Here is a 19,809-nt window from a genome sequence, read left to right on the forward strand (position 1 = left end):
CCTGGTCACAGGAAATTTCTCAATGCCATTTAAAAACAATGAAAAGAGGAAGGATGACACATTTTCTCATTGTCAAACGCCCGCAAACAACTAAATGCTGTTGAGTTGCCTTCAGATGTCATACATTCAGTTTAAAATTATTATAAATGTTACATTTTGAAACTTTAATCCTAGATATTGTTTTTTGTTATAGTCCAACACGCCAGACTGAATCAAATGCTTGCTTAAAATACACAAAGCAGCAATCTAGTTAGGGTTATGAGACTGTAATACATCGAACAGGCATTCGAGAACAAATATATTATAAACTGTTGAATGTATTCCTTATAAAACATGCCTGAATTTCATGGATTAAATGTTTACTTTCAGTATATTTATAAATTTAGTCTGCTGTTTAAGACAAACGTATTTTTTTCAAAAGTAACTCAGAAGAGAGATGGTCTATACATTTCTAGAGGTTTGGGATCACCCTTGCTTTTGTATATTGGTCTAATAATTAACCCTCTGTCCAACTAGTGGTACTGTGCCATGGTCTTAGATAATGTGGACTAGTTTGACGTGGATTGGTATCAAAATATGTAAAGTTGATTTGATATGTTCATTGACAAAGTTGTCCATACAAGGTGCTTTATTGCAATTAAATGCATTATGGCAACATTTAACATTTCGTCGACACTGAATAGTTTGTTAATTTCTCATCTATCGGATCTATACTGTCATCTTTTCTGAAGTGAATCTTCTTTTTTATATGTAACTTCATGTACGAGTATATTTAAATTATCATTTAATTTATTTCAATTATCATTTAACTTCTTAAAGAAATGTACAAAAAAACGCCGAATGTTGCTCCTTAACATCATTGTTTGTATGGAAATGATTTATTTACTACCAGGTTTTTCGTTGGTTAATTTAATTCAAGTTTACTTGTCAAATCTGTTGTTCTTATTATAACTGTTTTGTGTTTTTGCTAATATGTTTAAGACATTTTTTTTATTTGTCTTATGATTATTATATGCCCTTCGCGTTGTAGGATAATATTTTTCAGGTTTTGACATTTCCTGTAAAACTAGGGAAGTGTTTTGTGCTGAGACATAATGTTTCCTTGTTTGTACCATAAACAAAGGCTGCAGCAGCATCACCGTTCAAGAAGGTTGCTATATCAGGATAAATTATTTCATGTCATCATATCTAGTTCACTTTCAATATCTGAGACTTTCAATATATCAGTATCTACAAAAGAAGCATTTTTTTTTTGCTGTGACAACGTTTTGGTCAGTTGTCGAATCTTTCACCTTAAAAGTCGATTATATTTCCAAACTGACTTATATGAGATAGTATAGTCTACTATGCTCTCACAAGACGCGGTTACAAATAAATTGAAGATTAGCCATTTCGTGACAATAACAAAGCATGATCCGAAGCTCATATAAAAATATTCGCCCTTTTGACCAGAACAGTACGTAACGGGAAAGGAGGTAGCTGTCGACGATAAATTACTGAAAACTTGATACTGTAATACACACGTACAGGCTTTATTGTTTTTTTTTTGTACCACACTCTTCTTATTGCATAGATAAGATCCACATACTTGAACACCTTTCTAATATGGAACTATGGACGCATATTCGGAGGAAACTAAAAGAAAAACACTCTCCAATATTATACAATTCACTGTTAAGTAATTTTGTGTACGAATGTAAATCAGTGCAAAAGGTCAATAGGCCACAACTAGATTGGCGACGCAAACTATATATGATATCCACTGGGGTTTTTTCCCTATTAGATATCGAACCAACACTTCTAATTTAGTTTCTCTCAATCCTTGTTAGACTTCACATTCTACAAATAGAACATTCTGTTAATTGCTCTCAATCTATAAAAAAATGAGAATGATTACGAAATTAAGCTATTAATAAACTGCATTTCAAATTTAAACATATACATTAAAACATATAAAAAGTGCTTGTTAATAATAAATAAAATTAAATATGATGGTGTTATTTAACACAAGAAATCAATATTGACCTCCACCAACGCCTCGGTCAATATTGTTTGCACTGTTGAATACCACATCATATTAAGTAACTAGCCGGTCCATAGTCGTATAATATGTTGCCAAGAAGTCACTTTACTGAATATATAGATGCTTGCGGCCTTCGCCGCCAAATCTGGTAATGACTAATGCTGCATGTACCTTACCAAAAGTAGTGGAAACGAATTGTGATATTAGACATTTACATCAATGCATCTCGATTTTCCCTCCCACGCAAACAGGAAATTTATGTCGCAACCAGATATTAGAATTCCAATAATCACGCGCCTCTACACTGCGCTTCAATATTACAATCCCAAACTGTAGAGTATAGGGCTTCTCGAAATTACTGTTGTCTTATGAATCGGAATTTTAAATTTGATCACGAATGTTGTAGACTTTATTTAAATATTCAAGGTCGCTTTCTCAACCTTCTGAGTCAATATATAAACTTCACCAAGGCTACATCGGGTGCTTTAACAAATCAAGCGATTAATATCTGGGCATATAAAGCACAAACAGAGATAACAATTTTTTTCTAGAAAGCGCCATTGACAACTAAAGAGAAGTAAATAAGAAACGAGATGCCGGTGACATTGAGTTGACACTGGCTCTAAATATAGATTTGTCATTACGGAACACGACAACTGAATGTCCAAGGACTTTGTGGACCAATCAGAATTTTCCGATACTCTCCGTATGGTTTTACTCTGCATTCGATCATTTTTCTGAGGGATTTGCATAGAAAGTGAAGGTCTGTACGAGTTTGCAGAATGCCGGAGACAGTGAAACCCGATGAAAAAGCCGAGGAAGGGGCTCCAGCCCCTCCCCAACACCGAAACATCGTACTGACGGGTTTCGGGGGGCTCAAGATGTTAAAAGTGCAGCGCCGAGCTTCGAACGCTCCTGGACCGGGGGAAGTCTCCATTCGCGTCAAAGCATGGTGAGTTTTGCTAACATATTGTACACGTTTTCACAGCCATCTTGTTCATTTATTCGTTCTTACATAGTTTATTACTTAAGATATGGTGAACGCATTCCGACTTCAGTATGAATTTTCGAAAACATTGTATTTATTATATGTTATAAGGTCAATAGTTCATCCCGAATTTTCATTTCCTATTTCTCTAGATATATATATACATTATTGAGTGTAAACATTGCTATATAGCTTTATGGAGCGGTATTCGTGAAACAGCTGGCAAGGTTTATTCATTGCTTAAATCACATACATCTGAGCAGAGATGTGGTTCTAATATGAGATAACAGATACACATATTGACGAGCGACATTTAATTCAGACGTTTCTGCATCCTTCTCGGGTGAAGACTGGACATTGATTTTTTCTTTCCCGTTGAGAGACGTAGAAACACCTAGGCCCACACTATATGTTTGACAGTTGCAAGATTCTTGAAAGATATTGAATGATTTTGCAAAAGATGCTCGGCGTTTAATCATGTAATTATTTCTACTAGCTGGTTTACTACTCTTATATCTTAGATATTTCTTTAACATACTATGTGTTTACCATGTAATATAGACTTATTAATAATACCAATGCATTTTTATAAAACTCAATTTCAACTGGTAAATTAAAAACAGTTTTCTTTTAATCAATTTGTAAAGAGACCTGTACATCAAATAAAGGCACCAACCTGTACATTTTTTTTATCAATATTTATGTGAAAAGCTACAGAAACTAGCTCAGAAGCCAAACGTTTAAACATAAACCCCGTTTAATGGCACAGGGTAAAAGCTAAGGACATATATAGATCACTAAAACAAAAAAGTCACAAACAAGAAACATGGAACAACATCAATACAAATAACGTGCTAAGCAAATGTTTTATATAGTCTCTTATAATTCTTTAAAAGAATGGCCGGTGCTTTATGTTTTATGTGTAGACTGAAATGAACTATAAATCTAAATCTACTTAATTACGAACAAACCGGTGTATATTTCTTCCCAAACGAATCACAAAGCCATGTACCCCCGATCGAGACCTCCTAGATAATTACAATGAAAATTCAGCACTTGTACTTTAGCATAGTATACTCTAGGTGCCAGACATAATCTCGGAATACAGAAGCTTAGCATTAATTAGTTTCTAATTAAATCTTAACTATGGCTATTTAGTCAAAGGCTGACAATCAATTTTGTTTTCCATTAGGCAATTGTATTGTGCGTTATATGAGTCATTAGTTGGTCATTATCTACAAATGTACTTTCTGGTATTACTGCAAACAGTAGCAAGTACTTACAAATTAGCACATATGCAGTCCAACCCTAAACAGCAATAAGTTGTCAACAAGCCCTGAATCAGCATAAAGTTGTGAACAAACTCTTTCAACATATTTTTATCAATAGACCCTTAACCAGAACATGTCAACAAAACACGTCTATGAAAGCATATGGGGTCATAAAAACCTACAGAAATCGACCATACAGATTATGTTGAATTTGCAAACAGCACAACAAAACAAGCAATAACTAACTATCGAAAAATATCCGGTTATGTTAGTCTAGGAACATCCTAATCACTTGTATCGACGATTTGATTTATACCATAGATGTTATGCCGACCTTGAACTGTTTTGATCTCTCCTCAAAATAATTGTGATAGCTATGGCTCCGAAAGACTATCCTGGAGATATTTATCTGCAAGAATGATCACCATATTAACCTCAATTTTCAAAACCCTTTGTTCTGCTTTGGGCATGAATCCCTCATTCTCAAATAAACCCCAGCTTTTGACAACTATCAGCTGTTAAGATCCCCTGTTTAACGGGAAGGGGCCTCAGCCGCACCAATTTCTCACGAACAGCTCACTGTCAGCATTTTTCTTTTTTATCTGTCGTGTATTACACAACTGGCTACGTGTTTGACTTCAAGTTTTTTTTATCACATTTTGTAGAAACTGTTAACATTGAAGACGCAATGTAACTGAATTGCACACGCTTATAATCAGTTTTTTTATATTACTAGAAACTATGTACCGGCCAACCTCGGTCTTTGGAGTGGAAAGAACGAATATTTGATGTCTGGCCGTGTTTTGTTTCGAGATCTAAAACGGTTATAGTGTTTTGTTCGCTTTTTAAACGTCTTCATCAACTACATCATGTCCTAACCATTATCTTACTATTGATCTTTTTTACCATGGGGTTTGAAATTGCTATGCCAATAATCTGTTGTTGTTTAATTAAACATACACCTTTGTCATGCCTTAGAAGGGTTTGTATCGATCTTTGCTTACTAATTTGTTTTCTTATTCCATTACAAAATGAGATAAAAGCACCAGAAGCAATATAATCCACATATAAATGTAATCAATAGTTAATGCTAATGGACTACAGTTACTGCACACGGCATGCTTTGATATACATCATGCAATAAGCATGCTCGTTAACTTGACAAATGGTTGTATGGTTTGACGTAGAATCTTGCAAACTATTTGGCCAACCAGGAGGTGTTTTTTAGACAAAAAAATGCTGTTCCAGGGTTTATTGCCACAATGCGCTGATACAAGATTTATTGACACTATATGCTGATTCAAGCTTAAAAAGAATAAGTTTATTGACACAATATGCAGATTCAAGATTTTTAACAGTGATTGAAGATTTATTGACACAACATGCTCATTCAAGATTTATTGACATAATATGCAGATTCAAAATTTAATGGCACACTAAGCTGATTCAAGATTTATTGACACAATGCGCGGATTATTATTTTTTATCACAATATGCTTATTCAAGATATATTGACACACTATGCTGTTTCAAAGTTTATTGACACACTGCGCTGATTCAAGATTTATTGAGTCAATGTTCAGATTCAAGATTTATTGACACAATGTGCTGTTTCAAGGGTTTATTGACACACTTTACGGATTCAAGATTTATTGACTTAACATGCTGATAAAAAAAATTACCGACACAATATGCTGACTCAGAATTTATTGGCACAACATGCTTTTTGAAGATTTATTGAGACAATATGCTGATTCAAGATTAATTGCCACAATGTGGTGATTTAATATTTATTGACACACTATGCTGATCCAAGATTTATTGACACACTTTACTGATTCAAGATTTATTGACACAGTTTGCTGATTCAATATTTATTGACACAATGTGGTGATTTCAGATTTATTGACACAATATGCTTCAATTCAAGATTTATTTACACAATATGCTGGTTACAAATTTATTGACACACTTTGCTGATTCCATATTTATTGACACACTTTGCTGATTCAAGATTTATTGGACAATATACTGATTTAAGATTTATTTACACAACATGCTGATTCAAGATTTATTGAGACAATATGCTGATTAAAGATTAATTGTCACAATGCGGTGATTTAATTGTTGTTGACACAACATGCTGATTGAAGATTTATTGACACAGTATGCTGATTTAAGATTTATTGACACAACATGCTGATTCAAGATTTATTGACACAATACGTTGTTTCATGGTTTATTGACACAATATGCTGATTCAAGATTTATTAACACAGTATTTATTGACACAGTATGCTGATTTAAGATTTATTGACACATAATGCTGATTGTGACAGCGAATGCAGATGCATAGTGTGCTGAGGTTTGGGAGTTTGTAGCAGCACTGTTCGTTCGTGACGACGTCTTTTATATACTCATTAAGGGTTTGTAGATTGTAGATTACAATGTGCTGATTTAGAGTTTGTAGACACAGTGTGCTGATTTAGAGTTTGAAGACGCAGTGTGCTGATTTAGAATTTGTAGACACTGTGTGCTGATTTAGAATTTGTTGACACAGTATGCTGATTTAGAGTTTGTAGACACAGTGTACTGATTTTATGTTTGTAGACACTGTGTGCTGATTTAGAGTTTGTAGACATTGTGCGCTGATTTAGAATTTATTGACACTGCGCTGATTTAGAGTATGTAGGCACAGTGTGCTGATTTAAAAAAAAATATACACAGTGTGCTGATTTAGAAGTTGTTGACACAGTGTGTTGATTTAGAATTTGTAGACACAGTGTGCTGATTTAGAGTTTGTAGACACAGTGTGCTGTTTAGAATTTGTAGACACAGTCTGCTGATTTAGAGTTTGTAGACACAGTGTTCTGATTTAGAGTTTGTAGACACAGTGTGCGGATTTATAGTTTGTAGACACAGTGTTCTAATTTAGAATTTGTAGATACAGTGTGCTAATTTAGAATTTGGTTGACACCATGTGCTAATTTATATTTTTTGGTAGACACAGCTGGTGTGCTGATGTAGAGTTTGATATCGTAATTTAGTGTTCGTTATGTCCACATTTATAGGCTGTTTTAATCGTGTAATTGTTTATTATGTGCTGATTAATGCATCTTTGGCACAGTGTACATATTTATTTATAGTTTGTCGACACAATGATATACAGGTGTTGCGTTTGCTGACACAATGTGCAGATATCACTTTTTTGACTCCGGTTTTGTTCACGATGTTATCGTTTTTGTAAACGATTCATTTTATACTCGACATGAATGCCAATTTACGCATTTTTCTATAACAGCGGTCTTAACTTCGTTGACTTGATGGTGCGACAAGGAGTCTTGGACAGCCCTCCTAAGACGCCCCTCGTCATGGGGTTTGAGTGCGCGGGGGAGGTGGAGGCGTTAGGAGACGATACCGCTGGTATTGCGGTGAGTACAGGAAGTAGAGCCTAAAAAACAAATTGGTTCGGGCTACCCGACCATGCATACGAAATAGGCGCAGACCCTACCCTCTTTATAGTCAGTTGGTAAAAAAATAAATATATATATTTTTTTTATGAAAATAACGTTATTTTAAAAGCCTTATACAAATAAAATAAAAAGCCTGCCTACCCTACCTGTTTTTGAAATTGATGTTACACTAACCAAACCAAGTTGTGTGGCCTAGGCTACTAGTGAAAGCGTCGTTTAAGAACTCTTCACTGTTTTATTGTAACCATATTTGTAAAAAATGAAAAATAACGACACGCTCATCATGTGACTTTGGCAGTATAATTATTAAACATTGCGACTGGGTCTAAGCTTACACATTTACACTTAAACATTCCTTACGCTCGATACAGGTTGGCATTTAAATTATAGGGATTTTTTTATGTAAATCTGCAAACACATCCCAGTAAGTCTTATTCTCTCTTCGCATGTGCTCTGGAATTTTATCAAAAGATAATACAGCTATTTTAAGAGGTAGAAGGGTTCTTAAACTCGTTATCTCTGCAAAGAAATTTGCGACAAAAATAGTTTTTGTACCAAAATACACAGAAAATATGATGAAATGAAGATAATGTACAATGAATCAATGCTTCATATTTCGCATTATAAAAAGCCAGATATGGAAGATTGGTCTTTTTTCTATAGAAAATTTGTCAGTTATTTTTCTGATGTTGAAGATTTGGTTATCTCCAGTTGTTGTTTTTTTCGAACATAATTTGGTTTTAAAACATTTCTTTGGACCCTAAAAGTAAATAGCACATTCACATATAATACTTATCATAAGTTCTGTGTATCCACGGTGCACAACTTAATCAGTTCCATACATTCGGAACTCCTCGGCCATTTTTATCGAAAACAACCTTGGATGCATGCCGGGACATCAGTTGAAGTAGTTTATAATTTTTCGAATTATATCATTAATTAAATGTAGTGTTTTAGAGTTGTATTTATTGATCTACGTTTAAATTGATTGCCAGTGAAGTATATTATTGCAAACATAATTAAGATTCCCAAGAGTTAATTCATAAAGTTTAACTGCTTAATAAAATTACTACGCGAGCTACTTGCAGCGGACCATGCACTGTTTGAGTATGTAAACCGTCCAAATACATCCGAGGTTGTTTTCGATAAAAATGGCCGAGGAGTTCCGAATGAGTTCCATAATGTTTCAAAGCACCATGCTGTACCGGTGTCAACTGACGATTTTACAAGTTAATAGCAATATGAATTGTTACGAGGATTGAAAATAACAGCTTTTTGCTCTGTTGTATTCTTCAGGTCGGTGACCATGTCATGGCGTTCACGGACTACGGAGCTTGGGGCGAAGTTGTGGTTGCACCGGCGTCCCTCGTCTTCAAGATGCCGTCCAACATGAGCTACGCCGAGGGAGCCGCGCTGCCTATGAACTACCTGACCGCGTATATAATGTTGTTTGACATTGCAAACCTCCACAAAGGGATGTCGGTGTTTGCCCACAACATTGGAGGAGGCGTTGTAAGTATACATTTGGTCAAGTCTTGTCTTTGGTATAGTTTAAAGTGATATTCTAATACAAAATTAATACATATACATGTATAACAAACATAAATTTTGAGTGATAAATCTTTAACTACTTACTAAATAATGCATGTACGGAAAATATGAATTACTGAAAACAAGATTGTAAACCGTGTATTTGAAAGCTGAAAACGCAAAAATATTAAATGATTGGTGAATGCTGTGATTTACTGTGGTCTACTATCGCCTCTTAAGGTAGAAATACCCGTGTTTCTGCTCCTTTCTTTCAAATAAAACTCGGTATCCTTTATAAGAACCATTGTTTTAGACATATATTCATCCTTTTCGGTACATTAAAACAATTGAATTAATTGTGGAAAGTCTTATTTGGGAGTAAGAGTGTATCTTTAATGCTTTATATATTGAATTTCGAATCATCTCTGCATTTGAGTGATAAATGACTAGTAGTAGCGTCCACATCAACATTTCTTCTTTCTTTCGTTTTAAGGAAATATAATCCATTATTAGGGCCCCCATCATTATGCGGGTGCCCTAACGTTATCATTTATCCGTCCGGGCATTGCCTTTGCTTGTAACAGATGTAAATGAGAAGTTGTACATATTGCTGGACCTTTAAGACATTGAAATATCAAACAATTCTCTTCTGACTTTAGGGTCACGCTATTAGTCAGCTGTGTCGGACAGTGGAAGACGTAACGTTATACGGTACGGCGTCGGCCCACAAACACGAGGTCGTCAAGGCGAACCTTACCAGTGTTATTGACCGGTCGGCTGATTACTTGCATGAAATCAGAAAGTAAGATGTTCCTTTGGATTGAATATTTGTCTACGGCCATTAATGGAAAAAAGTAATGCTCAACAGACATGTTCTTCTAATGGCAAGTGAATGCTGAAAGCCATTTCAAATAAACTATTAAAACATGCATGACGTAACTGTAAGCAGAGGTGGTCTGACTTTGGTAAATCGATATCTTATCAACACAATATCATCCGATGGCTTTCAATGGCTTTATGTTAAAGACATGGCTACCGTCATTATTTTTTAAACGGCTTTCGATGTAAGGTGATTCATAACCTTCGCTAAGGTTTATATTAACCTTGCAGTAAATATGTCACTCCATTCGGAGCATTCGGAACTCTTCGGCCATTTTTATCGAAAACAACCTCGGATGTATGCCGGTACATCAGTTAAAGTAGTTCGTTATTTTTTGAATTAGATCATTTTAGAAATGTAGTGTTTCAGAATTGTATTAATTGATCTAAGTTTAAACTGATTGCCAGTGAAGTATATTATTGCAAACATAGTTAAGATTTCCAAGAGTAAAGTCATACAGTTTAACTGCTAAATAAAATCACTACGCGATCTACTTGCAGCGGACTTAAACGTACCTCTTTTTTAGTATGTAAACCGTCCAAATACATCCGAGGTTGTTTTTGAAAAAAATGGCCGAGGAGCTCCGAATGCATTCGGAGCTGACCTCGGCCAATTCTATCGAAAACAACCTTTGATGTATGCGGTACATCAGTAGACTGAGTAGTTCGTTAAATTAAAAATACTGCTACTTATTTATTGTAGTGTTATTTTTAAACATGTTATTTGTATTACTTAGTGTAAATTAATTCACAGTGAAGTGAATTATTGCATAAATTATGAATATTCTAAAGAGTAAAGTCCTTTGGTCTAACTGCTTAATTGAAATTACTACGCGGTCTACTTGCAGTGTAGTTAAATGTAAAGAATTCTGACACTGTAAACCGTCATTATACATTCGAGGTTGTATTTTATGGAAAATGGCCGAGGAGTTTCGATTGGTTACTCCTGGTGCCGTATTCATAAACTCTATATTTATAACATAAAGTTTATATTTATAATTTTGACGTTTTCTGGCTTGTTTTCATATTTTTGGTGTAACAAAAATTGCTAGGTTGCTTAAATTCAACAAATAACGGCACTTGGTGTCGAACATGACGAAAAGCCGGATAAATGTCTTTTCTCCCGTTAAACGTTAGCTAAAGGACATCTTTTCAGGATAGAAATATGAACAATGCAATCAATTATGATAAAGGGTAGTCCTGGATGCTTTAACAGATATATTACAATGATTTTATTATAAGTCAGTATTTATGGTGTACCAGTGGAAACAACATGCCAAATGTATATAACTATAGTAGGCCAGCTCCTTCTGTTACAAAACATCGTGTCAATTGTAAAGGGTAACAACCATTTATAAGCCATTTTATGTAAACTACAATGAACTTAATGCCATCTAAAGGCATCCGATTTTTAAGGCATACAATTTATGTATAAAAGTAAATTGCCTTTTGTTCCCCTTTTTTATTGATTCAATATCTGGGATTTATCTCTGAATTTTCATTTACATTAAAAAAAGGCCATTTTATAGTGCATGTTATGCCTGATAAATGTGTCTTAAGCATTCGCACATTCATGAATTACTTTAAGGTTCCATTAAACCTGGTGTTTGAAATGTCAAGTCATGCTTTCTCAGTCGATAGTTTTAACACCAATTCTGACTTTTATTTTACATACGGTGGCATTTTGAAATGGTACATTGTCCAAAACGACACTCACGAAAACCTAATTAAAAAGCCAAAAGTAAACCACGCATGAAAAATATGTTACAAAGAATTGTGGCTGTTCAACAGACACGAAGTAGTATGCAAACAAGTCGGATACAACATCGAGAGAAATACACATGCTGACAACTTATTTATACATATTCAGTATTTAACAATGTGATTATTCTATGTATGTGCCAGGCTGTCTCCAGAAGGTGTGGACATAGTGCTCGACTGTATGTGCGGTGAAGACACCAACAAAGGAATCTCGCTCCTCAAACCTATGGGAAAATACGTCCTATACGGTATGTTCTAAAGTCATATGCGTCCTCAATGGTATGTTGTAGGGTTAAGTAAGTCATATACGGTATGTTGTAGGGTCAAGTAAGTCATACACGGTATGTTCTAGATCAAAATACGTCATATACGGTATTTTGTAGGGTCAAATAAGTCCTATACGGTACGTTCTATGTCCAAATAAGTCATATTCGATACGTTCTAGGTCCAAAAATGTCCTATACAGTATGTTCTAGGTCCAAATAAGTCATATACGGTACGTTCTAGGTCCGAAAATGTCCTATACAGTATGTTTTAGGGTCAAATAAGTCCTATATGGTATGTTTTAGGTCCAAAATCGTCATATATGGTATGGTCTAAGGTCCAATAAGACCTATACGGTGTATTCTAGGTCCAAATACATAGTATTTTTTCATTATGCGGTATGTGGTAGGTCGAAAATTCTAGACTATATTGAACTGTGAAGGTTATATGGGAAATGTTTTCGCTTTATTATAACGATGGAGGGGGGGGTCAAAATAACCCTTTAAGTTACCATAACACTAGCCCTAACCCTAATCATATTCCAAAATAGAATCTCCCAAATACACGATTTCGTTTTCCATACAACACTTAGGATATTTAACAGCATAAACGCCCTTAAATGAAAGGACAATTCTAAAAAGGGATATTTAAGGCATTTATAAACTTATAAAACGTTGTCGGACTCTGATATGATGTTATTCAATGTAGAATTGTTTCGTTCTATTGTTTCAGGTTCTTCAAACATTGTCACCGGTGAAACAAAAAGCTTCTTCAGTTTTGCTAAATCTGTAAGCACACTAATTTTGTTCTGATACTTTTACTAGTACTGTATAGTATATGAATTCAATATAACCGTATTACATTTTTATCTACTGACATTTCAGAAACATATACTAAGTTTTTCGATATTGGTCCAATTATTAGCAATGATATTGGTATTAGCTTAAAGCGAAATCCGTCTCTTTGCCATAGATTGTCCATCTGTTTCAGTGGTGGCAAGTGGACAAAGTGTCCCCTATCAAGCTGTATGACGAGAACAAGACGATTTCTGGCCTGCAGCTGAGGCACCTCGCCTTCCAGCAGGGGCAGACCGCCTACATTCGGTCCGCTATGAACCGCTTGTTGCAGCTGTACACGCAGGGCAAGATTAAGCCTGTCGTCGACTCTACCTGGGCGTTTGAAGATGTAAGTATGAGGCAAATTTAAGCCAGACGTCGACTTCACCTCCGCTTTAAGGGGTGTAAGTATGATGGAACATTTCTTGCGGGATCCTAACCACACAGGCGTCAGACGTCGACTTCACCTGCGCTTTAAGGGATGTAAGTATGATGTAACAATCCCTCTAGATTCTTTCCTTAACACACAGGGCAAATTCAATACCGGTCGTCGACTCCACCTGGGCGTTTGAAGATGTACGTATGATGTAACAGTCCTCGGTCCTCATTGAGTATTTACTTACACAAAGGTTCAAGCCTGTCCTCTACGCCACATGGTATTTTAAAGATGGAAGTATGACACAATAGTCCCCTTTCAGGTATCCTTAACACACAGTGCAATCCGGTCATCGACTCCACTTTGGCTTTTGAGGATGTAAGTTTGATGTAGCAGTCCCATTTAAGGAGTTCCTTTACAAACGTTGCAAGTGCAAGTCGGTCGTCGACTCCACATGGGCGATCTGGATGTAATTTTGATGAAACGGGGAAAGTGCAAGCGGGTCGTCGACTCCACGTGGGCTTTTGAGTAGGTACCTTTGAACCAACTGCTTGCCTTGGGGAGTTCCTTTACACACGTGGCAAGTGCAAGCCGTTCGTGGGCGATCTCGAACCGAGAAAAGGACGGTGTTGGGCCTGCAGCTATGTACGTAATGTGATTATAAGAGAATGGAAACAACAAGGACAAGCCCAGTTGCCTATATCTTAACAAGGCACAAAACTAAGCCCCAATCAATGAGAGACTCACGCCGTCGGGAAATGTAGTTCAACAGAGGACTATATGTGTTGTGTTAAATGTAAATGTTCTTAAAAAAATCTGGATCTTCATGAAAAGGATTAATTATCGTTCCGTAGATTAAACAATTTCATCATTTTTTGTAGCTTTTGATTGACAAGAAAGTGCCTCTTTACAAATTTTGGAACTTGACTTGCAGCAGATGTACTTGTTGCACTAGGCTCGAGTGGCGTGGTGCCAGTGCACCGCTGTGGTGCTCATACATTGTATTTTAGCTCTTATTTTTTAATCGATGGCATGGCTTCTGTTTTAAATTGTGTACTAATTTGGGGTAAATATTCCAAATAAATTTATTACATAAATGATTCAATCTCTTCTTAATTTCAACAATTTGTACGACAAGGTAGAAGGCCGATTAAGTTGTAATTAAGTTTTCACTCGCAAAATACGGGTTCAAATAACGTCGAGTAATTTGTAGCCAACAGTAGATTTAATCGAGTATCTGTTTAAAATTAAATGTTCATGAAGCTCAGGCTAATTCCGTCTGACTATGATGCAGGTAGCGGATGCCATGCAGAAGATGCACGACCGGAAGAACATCGGAAAACTGATCCTCGACCCTTCGATGGAGCCCAAACCCAAGGCACAGGTATATGTGTTTTCTATCGGGAGTCTGTGATTCACCTTTAAATCTGTTTGAATGCGTACGCCCCTTTTCATGACCTTGTGCCTTAAAGTTATAGCAGTTCAAGGTCATGTTTTGTGAACACATTTCTTTAAAACGCTGCATTCTGATGATGCAAACGTTTTAAAATAATGGGTTTTTAGAAATAACGATGAGTGTTCGGAGCAGAAATCATTACTGAAAGCTATATAAGTGTCTTGCTTAAACACCTTGCCCTTAAACATGATGTTATCTTTAAGCCCTGTCCCTGTACTTTACATAGGCCTTACATTAAACACATTGCCCTTAAACATGATGTTATCTTTAAGACCTGTCTCTGTACTTTACATAGGCCTTACATTAAACACATTGGCCTTAAACATGATGTTGTCTTTAAGACCTGTATCTGTACTTTACATAGGCCTTACATTAAATACATTGGCCTTAAACATGATGTTATCTTTAAGACCTGTCTCTGTACTTTACATAGGCCTTACATTAAACACATTGCCCTTAAACATGATGTTGTCTTTAAGACCTGTATCTGTACTTTACATAGGCCTTACATTAAATACATTGCCCTTAAACATGATGTTATATTTAAGACCTGTCTCTGTACTTTACATAGGCCTTACATTAAACACATTGGCCTTAAACATGCTGTTATAGTTAAGACCTATCTCTGTACTTTATATAGCCCTTACATTAAACACATTGCCCTTAAACATGATGTTATCTTCAAGACCTGTCTTTGTACTTTACATAGCCCTTACATTAAACACATTGCCTTTAAACATGCTGTTATCTTTAAGACCTGTCTCAGTACTTTACATAGGCCTTACATTAAACACATTGGCCTTAAGCATGATGTTATCTTTAAGCCCTGTCTCTGTACTTTATATAGGCCTTACATTAAAGACATTGCTCTTAAACATGCAGTTATCTTTAAGACCTGTCTCAGTACTTTACATAGGCCTTGCATTAAACACATTGGCCTTAAACATGCTGTTATAGTTAAGACCTGTCTCAGTACTTTACATAGGCCTTACATTAAACACATTGGCCTTAAGCATGATGTTATCTTTAAGCCCTGTCTCTGTACTTTATATAGGCCTTACATTAAAGACATTGCTCTTAAACATGCAGTTATCTTTAAGACCTGTCTCAGTACTTTACATAGGCCTTACATTAAACACATTGGCCTTAAACATGCTGTTATAGTTAAGACCTATCTCTGTACTTTATATAGCCCTTACATTAAACACATTGCCCTTAAACATGATGTTATCTTCACGACCTGTCTCTGTACTTTACATAGCCCTTACATTAAACACATTGCCTTTAAACATGCTGTTATCTTTAAGACCTGTCTCAGTACTTTACATAGGCCTTACATTAAACACATTGGCCTTAAGCATGATGTTATCTTTAAGCCCTGTCTCAGTTTTATATAGGCCTTACATTAAAGACATTGCTCTTATACATGCAGTTATCTTTAAGACCTGTCTCAGTACTTTACATAGGCCTTACATTAAACACATTGACCTTAAACATGCTGTTATCTTTAAGCCGTGTCTCTGTACTTTATATAGGCCTTACATTAAACACATTGGCCCTAAACATGCTGTTATAGTTAAGACATGTCTCTGTACTTTATATATGCCTTATATTAAATACATTGGCCTTAAGCATGATGTTATATTTAAGACCTGTCTCTGTACTTTACATAGGCCTTACATTAAATACATTGGCCTTAAGCATGCAGTTATCTTTAAGACCTGTCTCAGTACTTTACATAGGCCTTGCATTAAACACATTGGCCTTAAACATGCAGTTATCTTTAAGACCTGTCTCAGTACTTTACATAGGCCTTACATTAAACACATTGACCTTAAACATGCTGTTATCTTTAAGCCGTGTCTCTGTACTTTATATAGGCCTTACATTAAACACATTGGCCCTAAACATGCTGTTATAGTTAAGACCTGTCTCTGTACTTTATATATGCCTTATATTAAATACATCGGCCTTAAGCATGATGTTATATTTAAGACCTGTCTCTGTACTTTACATAGGCCTTACATTAAACACATTGCCCTTAAACATGATGTTATCTTTAAGACCTGTCTCTGTACTTTACATAGGCCTTACATTAAATACATTGGCCTTAAGCATGATGTTATATTTAAGACCTGTCTCTGTACTTTACATAGGCCTTACATTAAATACATTGGCCTTAAGCATGATGTTATATTTAAGACCTGTCTCTGTACTTTATATAGGCCTTACATTAAACACATTGCCCTTAAACATGATGTTATCTTTAAGACCTGTCTCTGTACTTTACATAGGCCTTACATTAAATACATTGGCCTTAAGCATGATGTTATCTTTAAGCCCTGTCTCTGTACTTTATATAGGCCTTACATTAAATACATTGGCCTTAAGCATGATGTTATCTTTAAGACCTGTCTCTGTACATTATATAGGCCTTACATTAAACACAATGCCTTTAAACATGATCTTTTAAGCATGTAAAAGTGCATGTAAATCTAGGACAAAATTTTAAAAAAACTGTTTAATAGACGTGTGAGCCAATTTAAGACTACTTAATAACACGCATGTTTGTAGTTATTTTTTAGTGAAAAGCAGCTGAATTTTTTTCAAATCCCTATTTTCAATGTTTCTATGTACTATACGTGTATGAAAATCTAATATCGGCTCTATTCATGCATTTATATTTTTATACAATTAATAGCAGAACAGATTTGATTTTTTGTTGTTGTTTTTCATGTCAGTTTCATATTTTAAGACACAACAGTCAACGGATGAGGCTGCGCCCCAGGAAGCCACGGCTGAAAATAAACCGGAAGCGGAAGAAAACAAGGATGCTTCGGCTGTCAACGGACAATAGGGATGCCAATTGGCTCTATTTATAGCACGCGAAAGTGTAGGAATCCAATCTTCGTTCACCCAAACCCTGGCGAATCACTGTTCAACGTACAACAGATAGCTGGAGCTTATAACCTGCTTATGTTAGGATATTTAATTATATGACTATGTTTTGTCGTGTTGTAGGTATAATAAATTGCTTTTTATCTTTTTATAAATAGACAGATAAAAAAGCATTTACATAGAGTATATACATGTATACTTTAAAAAAAGAAAGAAAATGAAACAAACAAATAATAAAATACTTTCAAAGGTGTGTACAAGATCAGCCGATTAAAAACAACTGCTGAGAAACATTATTAATTCCCCATCCACCCCCCTCCATTTTGATACGTATAGCTCTGCTATTAATTAAAAACAATCTTTTTTTCGCATTTTAACGCAATCAAATGCCGACACAACACAAATATAATTTGTTTTAAATGCACACTCTATTTTGGCTGATATTTATTTAAAACTAATGTGTAATGAAATATAGCGTATGTTTATTCAGAAAACATTTTTTGTCACTTAAACAATACATAGTGAGTCTATACTAGATGCTAGTCAAGTTTTTATGAGAAATGTGTATGACGTTGTTATAACCATCAATTTAAAAGTGATGCCATTTATTGTAAACCATTTCTTATGCCAAAATTGTTTGCTTGGATATTTCTTAGTTGGCCTATGTTTTAATTCAAAGTTTCTTTAAACATGTATTTGATATCGAATGCGAATAAAAGCTGCACACTCACAGATTAACCGTTTTTACAACTTTTTTTTTCTTTTTTTTTTGTCTTCGAATGAGCCAATTTTTGCGTAAATATCTGCATATCAGTGATAAATGACTCTGGCCAAAGATCAGATCGCAGATTTCCATATTTCCGTTTGAAAATTCATGCCAACAGTTTAAGAAAAATGCATAAACACCAATTTTTGAACATAAATGTAAACATCTGCGATCTAATTTTTGTCAGCAGTCTTATTTGATTGGTTTCCATGGATTTTCGCATGAATTGGCTCGTTCTACGACAAAAAATAAAAAAGAAGTTGTAAAAACGGTATATCTGTGAGAGTGCAGCTCTAAATTGCGAGATATGTTTTAAATGGTATAATACAATTTTTTAATTTATGATGCTTCAAAACGAGTTATAGACATATGTTATTTGAAAGTTACATTGTTTGTTACATGTTATTTATTTATAGAATTGATATTATATTCCATGTATTCATTTATACCAGTATTGCTTCGGGATTGTACCATTTATAGTTTATTAACCTTATTAAATTTAATGTTGTTGTTATTTTAGATTACTAGTAAAATATAGCATACAAAATGGGCCGATCGTTCAGAGTTTTGTAAGAGTTAACAACATTGTTAACGACATTTTGTTAACTTTGAAATGTGAAACATTTCATTATGTACATACGTATATATTTAAATAAAACAAGTGCAGCTGAAACACTTGTCCAAAATATTGTCTGAATTACTGCAGATCACGAGTGTAAGAGCAGTAACGATTTGAAAGTTAACAAATAAATAGTTAACAACGTTGTTTATTTAAACCAAGTTCTGAACAATCAGCTAGTTATCTACTTGTCTTGATGCATCAGTGACTGATATCACATGGCTTTCTATCTCTGACATTTGCTTTATCTTAAAGAGCACATTTACTGGCATTCAATATAACTTTAACCGTATTTGTTGTAAAGTTCGTATTTTCTGTCTGTTCGGTGCAATCAATAATTAAGTGTTGAAAATAAACAACAACTCTAAAGGAATATACTATAGTTATCGTAAGAACTTTACACTAAATCAATGGAAACTGCACGGACAAGCCCAGTAGCCAGGCAATTAACAAATACCCCGTCTGCATTCGGAACTCCTCGGCCATTTTTATAAAAAAAAAAAACAACCTCGGATGTATATGGATAGTTTACAATGTCAAAAATCAGTACACTTTAACTACTCTTCAAGTATTTCAATTTAGCATTTAAACTTAATGACTCTTGAGAATCTTTATTATCTTTGCAATAATACACTTCATTGGCAATCAATTTAAACTTAGATCTACAAA

The 19,809-nt window shown here is 35.0% G+C and overlaps 1 protein-coding gene across 1 annotated transcript; it reads left to right on the top strand.

Annotated features, from left to right (window-relative positions):
* The first annotated feature begins 2,376 nt into the window (after positions 1 to 2,376).
* Positions 2,377 to 19,024, top strand: LOC128242312 (synaptic vesicle membrane protein VAT-1 homolog-like). Its single transcript, XM_052959414.1, has 9 exons — positions 2,377 to 2,975; positions 7,584 to 7,713; positions 9,052 to 9,267; positions 9,945 to 10,087; positions 12,070 to 12,173; positions 12,922 to 12,977; positions 13,180 to 13,374; positions 14,696 to 14,785; positions 17,613 to 19,024. The coding sequence occupies exons 1-9, from the start codon at positions 2,806 to 2,808 to the stop codon at positions 17,712 to 17,714; spliced, it is 1,206 nt and encodes a 401-aa protein (XP_052815374.1). The 5' UTR covers positions 2,377 to 2,805; the 3' UTR covers positions 17,715 to 19,024.
* Positions 19,025 to 19,809: the final 785 nt, after the last annotated feature.

The sequence above is a fragment of the Mya arenaria genome, chromosome 8 (assembly GCF_026914265.1).
Source record: "Mya arenaria isolate MELC-2E11 chromosome 8, ASM2691426v1".
NCBI classification, from domain to species: Eukaryota; Metazoa; Mollusca; class Bivalvia; order Myida; family Myidae; genus Mya; species Mya arenaria.

What these genes read in the sequence shown, in the direction of transcription:
- LOC128242312 (XM_052959414.1), top strand. Translation starts at nt 2,806, where the DNA reads ATGCCGGAGACAGTGAAACCCGATGAAAAAGCCGAGGAAGGGGCTCCA. An exon ending in ACAACATTGGAGGAGGCGTT is followed by an intron (nt 9,268 to 9,944) that starts GTAAGTATACAT and finishes TTCTGACTTTAG; the next exon opens with GGTCACGCTATTAGTCAGCT. An exon ending in CTACCTGGGCGTTTGAAGAT is followed by an intron (nt 13,375 to 14,695) that starts GTAAGTATGAGG and finishes ACTATGATGCAG; the next exon opens with GTAGCGGATGCCATGCAGAA.